A 7,060-nucleotide genomic window follows, 5' to 3' on the forward strand; every position below is an offset into this window, starting at 1 on the left:
GAATGTGGACGCTGAGAGTCTGTATATTATGTCCATGTCCATTATATAACTATAATTGGCATATGTTGCAGTGAACAGGTAATAAAAAAAACTTCTGTCAGTGTCGAAAAATATATGTACCTAACAGTACATATATGAAGAGCCTCAGCTGGGCTCAGGCAGTTTGAATCATTCATAAGTCTGTGATTGTATCGTTATTTCCTCTTCTTTTTTGTCATAGTTTTTTCTTTTTTTAAATGAGTACAGTCTCCCAAACAGATGGTCATCCCTGACCTGACCTGAAGTATTTCAGCTGTGCAAGAAACTCAGTATTGGAACATGTGGGTGGCCCCAAAGACACATGAAGCTCAGTGAGCTGGGACTCGTGGATCCTCCAGGCATTCTGGTTCAGCTTGGGATTCTGAGGAACCACATTTGTCTGGGTGGCGTTGAGGCTAGGGACTGCAGGTAAGAAGTAAAAGAGGGACAAGATTACAGTTTCTCAGTCCAAATAAAAGGTGAGAGTCTAGATGAGTCTAGAAGTGGCTTAGTCAGTACTTCAAATATTGTAGAAAATTATTAAATACAAGCATGTCTAGAAAAAAACGTTGAAACATAATGCTGTAGTTCCGAGAGCTGTATTTACGTATGGTAAAGCTGAAGAAGCATTTTAAATGTCTTTAAATAAAAAATGTTAAGCTTTGCCTGGCCTTTCTCATAATGGTAGTCAATCTAAACTTTACTTTGCAAGTCTAAGCTGTAGGTTTATATGTAACATTTTATTATGTCAGCTTAAAGTGTAGCTAATATAACACCTCCTGAGAGTCAGTTTAATCACCAATTTCCAGCTTATTCACTGTATGACAGCATTTACAGTTTAATTACAGGTTTAAGACTCCTGTTGTTGCTCTGTCTTTATCACAGGCCCTCGATTGGGCCGAGTGTGTACATTGAATACAGTACTGTAGACTGCACAACCTTCTCGCCTTCCTTTGCGACACAGTTACTAATAAATAACCACATTATCCTTGTGCTTCTCATTTTTATTCATTTATTTAATATTTAATAGTAAGGATTCATTGGTTTAAAAGCTGTAAAACAACAATGTACAATTAAAAGATCCTTAAATTTACTGCCATCATTGCTTTTATGCTCTGCAATTGTTGTAAAACAACTCTCCCACTGGCCGTGCCGTGAACTGCTGCAAGAATGTTTCCAGTTTATCCAGAGAGAGCTGCTCCACCAAGTTGTCCTCTGTGTTTCTTGCTCTGGCAGCGCCGCTCTGAATGGGTCTGTCGTTGTTGTCCACACAGCAGTAGGCATTCCACAGGTAGTCTGGGATGTTGACACGCTTAACATTGTTTTTAACAATCCAGCTGTCTGCAGAAGGAATGGCACCGACCAGCACGTACGCCTTAGGGCACTTCTCCAGAAAAAGCTCAGTGAGCTGGGACTCGTGGATCCTCCAGGCATTCTGGTTCAGCTTGGGGTTCTGAGGAACCACATTAGTCAGGGTAAAAGTGGCGTTGCGACTAGGGACTGCAGGAGAGAAGGAGAAGAAGGACAAGCTTAAAGTCTCTCTGTCCAAAGAAAAGGTGAGAGCCACGATGAGTCAAGAAGTGGGTTAGTCATTTTCATTCAGCAATTAAAATATTCTAGAAAATTATAAATTTCAAGCATGTTTAGCGGAAAACATTGAAACATAAGGCTGGAGATGCTGCTCGTTAGTTAAGTCTATCTATCCTCAGCTGCTGCAGTCAAAAACAATTCCCCAGTCCTGTACTGCCATCTACTGTCTACCCTCCTGAAAAACATACAACCTGGATGGTGTCCATTGGGGTTGAGGTGACCACGGTCAAAGCCTGAATTTGTGTAGTCCTCATTCAGAGCTTGTCTCTCTCCAAGGTAGACACCAGGGTGATCCTGCCCCAGCCAGTATCCATCTTTCATCTCTCCCTGCCAAGACCGATCTACCAGCTAAGATGCATGGAAACAAGATAGCAAATAATTAATTCCTTACGATCTAAAAATGTCTAAAAGAACAGAAAATGTAAATTTTATGACTCTATATTCTTCATACTTTCTCTCTGACATAAATATATATGCAAAATAAGCTCGTGTGGAACAAACCTGTGGCTCTACAAACCACCTGTTCTCCCTGCCACCTCCATTACTGGGCTGGAATTGATAGGCAGAGTAGACAGCAATGCGATGGATGGTGTCATACAGTGTGGCAAAGTGATACCTGATGGTGCAAATATTAGCAATAGATCAGAAGTGCTACTATGATAAATAAAGAATAATGAAAGTTTTTGTTCTAAAAGTGATAAGCAGCAGTTGGATTTTCAAAGATACCATAGAAAAACAGTATTCTGAGTACACATTACAATGCTGTGTATGCTGATTCAGTTTTAAAGTATTCTTTCTGCCGGTTTACTACCTGTTGACAAAGCGCTGACAGAGGCGGGCAGCACCAGGTGTGGATGCTCCCAACTCAGGCACCTTTTCTTTGTAAAAGTACTTCATGCATTCTGGTGCATCCTGGGGCAAAATGATAAAATACATAACAATTAATAGTAACAGAAGTGAAGCTATTTGATAAGACACATATTTAATTATTCTGATAATCTGGAATAAGAAATCAACAAACCTCAAAACGTTCCACAACATCTGCGTGGACAAAACAGAGGAGCGGGAGAAGAGCACACAACGTTATGAATGTTTGCATTCTGGATCAGAAGTGTGGTGTCTGAGATTATTGACCTGAATAAAACACAAAGCAATAACACTTTTGTTAACAAGGCGCTACGTTACAAAGTATATGCTGCCATGTATGTATAGCTCAGGCCATCACGTATGGTACAAATAAGCTAATTGCTGCTTTGGACCATCTGTGTTGATATTTGTGTGTTTCCACTCACCTGCTGGTGCACCTGTCTGCTGCCACAGTTCACCCTGAAGAAACTGGCTTTTATATGTGACTTCTCACCACTCCCTTTCACTCTGTTTGTCCAGTTTTATCTGAGCACATGATATTTGTGTGGAATGAACCAGAATCTGCTTACCAAAGAGCAGGTGCGGCTGACTAGATGATGTAGAAAATGGTAAAATTAGCACCATGATAGTGAGAGTGTGAGTAAATCTTAGTCACTTGCTTGAGTACAAGTGAGTACAGTGTTCTGTTTAAAAACAAAAGAAAGAAAGAAAGAAAGAAAGAAAGAAAGAATATATCAGCAGTAATATAGTATTCCAAAATATGTTTTATGCTCTAAATACATTCTGACAAAATGACATTTTGATTAGAAAACTTTTACCTCAAAGTATTCAAAACAAACACTTCCTGTTTCTGGTTTTAAACCCTGCTGTGCATTTGATTTCTTGCCTAATACTCTATGAAATCAAGAATCACATCCAATAAATATTTTTAGCTACTGTCTGATTCCTTGGAAACAAGAACATTTCACTGCATGTCAGGCAGAAAGTTGCATGTTTTTAATGATTGGTAGGCGAGACACTGTTTCCCTACTAATAGGCTCATACAACATAAAACACTCTTACTTCCAATGCAGTTATTTGCACTCCAGATCACCTCCTGGAATATTACTAGCATGCGGTTTTGACAGATTTACTTACACTCTCCAACAATCAGTTCTTGGTTGGGCAACACAGCCTATCTGTTCATGTGCTGATTTTCCCACGATTACAACAGGAGCTACAGTTAAACCTCACATATGGACTCTTCACAGATATCCAATATATTTAGTTCAGCTGATTAATCTAACAACTTGTTTGCTTTTTGACTTGTTCCATTTACTCAAATAGGCCAAGAGGTCATCACAGAAAGTTAATACTGTTCATCTGGAAGCAGCGCTTCCAGAGGTGTGGGAGAAACATTTCATCACCAATCAAAGTGACTTCTTCGGACAGCTGAAACAAAAACTAGCATAATTTCCTAACAATGAGCCATAAACTCAGCTTCATGATCATTAATATGTAAACTGTCTTGACCATTGATTAAAGGCCATGATTACAGTTCAGAGAGTTGGGGAATAGACGCAATCAAAGTATTGTAAGCTTGTGAAAGATGGACCCTTAGGCCAGATTCTTGGTTCCAGAATGGTTGTTCCCTTTGCACATAAATGGCATCTATAGCCTCTTTTCCACATTACCTACTTGGGTTGGCTCAATTCAAGACAACTCTACTCTAGTCAGTTTCAGTTGTTTTCCATTACAATTGATCCATTACAACCAACTCAGTTCACTGAAGTAGGCGCTAAAAAAGTAAGTGGTACCAGGTACTATCCAGAGATGAGCAGTAATACTCTTTAATTACTAATTGCTTTTTTCAAGTAACGAGTAAAGTAAGGGATTACTATTGCAAAAAAGTAATTAGATTACTATTACTTTCTCGTGAGATCGCTGCTTTACTGAGTTACTAAACCGTGATTTTTGTCTCATGACAATAAAATACGAGCATGCGATGTCTGTGGCAGCAACACGTGTGTAGATCAAAAATGTATAATAGGGATTAGATTAGATTAGATTAGCTGAAACTTTATTAATCCCTCGGGTGGGTTCCTCCAGGAAATTCGGTTTTCACAGCACGGACAGAAGTTACAGAATGTGAGCAGAAATATACCATATATACACATATATAAATACAGAGTATACAAAAGGGATAAATAGAATAAATAGGAATACAAGGGAATTGCACATTTCAAGTATGTGAGTCTATTGCACCGTTGGATATTAACAAAAAGTATTGCACAGTGAAGAGGCACTACAGCTTAGTTGTTCCCCACTCCTTTGTCCTCCTGTTTCTCCTCCCTCTCCCCTCCAGAGGGGAGTTAAACAGTTTGATGGCGTGTGGGACAAAGGCGTTTTTAAGTCTGTTGGTTCTTGACTTTCGGAGAAGCAACCTGTCACTGAACAGACTCCTCTGGTTGTTCATGGCCATGTGCAGAAGATGCCCAGCATTGTTCATAATGTCCAGCATTTTCTTTAGTGTCCTTTTCTCTGCCACTGTCACCAGAGTGTCCAGCTTCATGCCGACCACAGAGCTAGCCTTCCTGATCAGTTTTTCCAGCCTGGATGAGTCCTTCTTTGCTGTGCTGCTCACCCAGCACACCACAGCACAGAACAGTACTCCTGCAACCACCGACTGGTAAAACATCCTCAGGAGCTTCCTGCAGATGTTAAAAGAGCTCAGCCTCCTGAGGAAGTACAGTCTGCTTTGGTCTTTTTTATACAGGTGCTGAGTGTTGCATTACCAGTCCAGTTTGTTGTCCACCCACAGCCCAAGGTACTTGTATGTGTTGACCATCTCCGGCTCCTCTCCTCTATCTGAATTGGCAGTATACCTGCTCTGGACATCCCGAAGTCCACAACCAGTTCCAGGTGGTTTGTGTGACTCCATGTGACAAAGTTCATCACCAGACTCCTGTATCCCTCTTCCTGATCATCCAAGATACACCCCATGATGGCCGTGTCGTCTGCAAACTTCTGAATTCAATTCAATTCAATTTTATTTATACAGTGCCAAATCACAACAAAAGTCGCCTCAAGGCGCTTTATATTGTACAGTATATCCTATAACAATAGATACAGAGAAAAACCCAACAATCATATGACCCCCTATGAGCAAGCACTTTGGCGACAGTTGGAAGGAAAAACTCCCTTCTAACAGGAAGAAACCTCCGGCAGAACCAGGCTCCGGGAGGGGCGGCCTCCCTGAGAGCTGCTCCATCCAAAGTGGAGGAAACATCTGGAGAAGTCAGACAACCATATAGGGCAGAATGTTGTTGAACATGGAAACTTGTTTAACTGTCATTAATTAAAACCTGTGCATGTGATATTCTTTCCGACGCGAGAAGGGGCGTGAACCCTGACATAATAAAACCATTTTGAATTTATGCTGTGACGGAGATCTGTGTTGACAATATAGAGCTGTGTATCTTCCCACACATGTGTTTAATAAAATCATTGTTTTGAAGCACTTGGACCAGTGGTCGTTTGTCTCACACCTCAATCACGAATCGGGACAATGGAAAGCTTCAGTTCATCACAAGGCTTCATCTCACCATCACTAGTGTGCAGGTAGGAGTGGTGAAATGGAGCACCCAAAGTGCTCCGGAGACAAACGTGAACTCAAACAGCTTTAATGCTGAACTCAAACAGAACAAAACTAAGACTACGTTCACACTGCAGGCGAAAGTGCATCAAATCCTACATTTTTGACCCTGTGCGACCCATATCCGATCATGGTATGACAGTGTGAACAGCACAAATCCGATATTTTCAAATCCGACCTGGGTCACTTTCATATGTGGTACTGAATCTGATACAAATCTGATGTTTTAGAAAGCAACTGCTGTTTGAATGTCATGTCGCATTAAAGCTGTCTTTTACATCACTGACACAAGACAGACGCCAATTATCAGCGCCCGAGAAGACATCAAGAACGCTTCCTGGGCATCCAGTGTAGATGTTAGTGAAACTGTTGGGAAGACAATGTTGAAACATAAACATTTTATTTGTACTTCATAATCTGCAGATTCTGTCAGAAATCTGCAACTATCCTTTGAAGCACCGATCCTCTCTAAAACAGCAATAAGGATATTTATTAGGCCATATATAAATAACACAATAACTTTATAATTTAAAGCAAAATTGGGAAACGTAAAGTCCAAAAGTCTTTATATTAAGGCCATCAGTCAAACAACACTGTTTGGTCTGGGTCTAAACAGAGCGCACCAACGGTGATGAGACAGCTTACAGGGAGGAGGTCAGCGCCCTTACACAGTCACACAAACCACCTGAAAAGTGATTTGGAATGGGACACAGGAGGGAAACACAGCTGGGGTGTGACAACGTGGGTGAGAAGACCATTTGTCTATATTCTTAGTTAACATTCTTGTTTTATTTAACCATATTTCATATATAGTCTGCAATAGGCAAACATCTACTATCCTGGGTTTGTTTAGGTTTTGCACTTTTACAGATTATATAATATAACATCTTGGTTTAAATCAATTCCTTCAAGTTTGTTAAGTTAACATGTTATTTATTTCAACTGTTAATT

At 40.3% G+C, this 7,060-nt stretch overlaps 1 protein-coding gene across 2 annotated transcripts; it reads right to left on the reverse strand.

Annotated features, from left to right (window-relative positions):
- Nucleotides 1–986: 986 nt before the first annotated feature.
- si:dkey-243k1.3 (endonuclease domain-containing 1 protein-like) lies at nucleotides 987–3,012 on the reverse strand. Of its 2 annotated transcripts, none has more exons than XM_040023725.1 (6): nucleotides 2,901–3,012; nucleotides 2,630–2,742; nucleotides 2,420–2,520; nucleotides 2,110–2,224; nucleotides 1,797–1,956; nucleotides 987–1,518 (listed from the first exon to the last, which is right to left on the reverse strand). In XM_040023725.1, exons 2-6 carry the CDS (start codon nucleotides 2,705–2,707, stop codon nucleotides 1,127–1,129), a joined length of 846 nt encoding a protein of 281 aa, XP_039879659.1. In that variant the 5' UTR covers nucleotides 2,708–2,742; nucleotides 2,901–3,012; the 3' UTR covers nucleotides 987–1,126. The 2 variants fall into 2 exon arrangements, with proteins under 2 accessions (XP_039879659.1, XP_039879668.1); XM_040023734.1 differs by having other exon boundaries at nucleotides 1,800–1,956; nucleotides 2,901–3,008.
- Nucleotides 3,013–7,060: the final 4,048 nt, after the last annotated feature.

Source organism: Simochromis diagramma, unplaced genomic scaffold (assembly GCF_900408965.1).
Source record: "Simochromis diagramma unplaced genomic scaffold, fSimDia1.1 OVJJ01000348.1, whole genome shotgun sequence".
Taxonomy (NCBI): Eukaryota; Metazoa; Chordata; class Actinopteri; order Cichliformes; family Cichlidae; genus Simochromis; species Simochromis diagramma.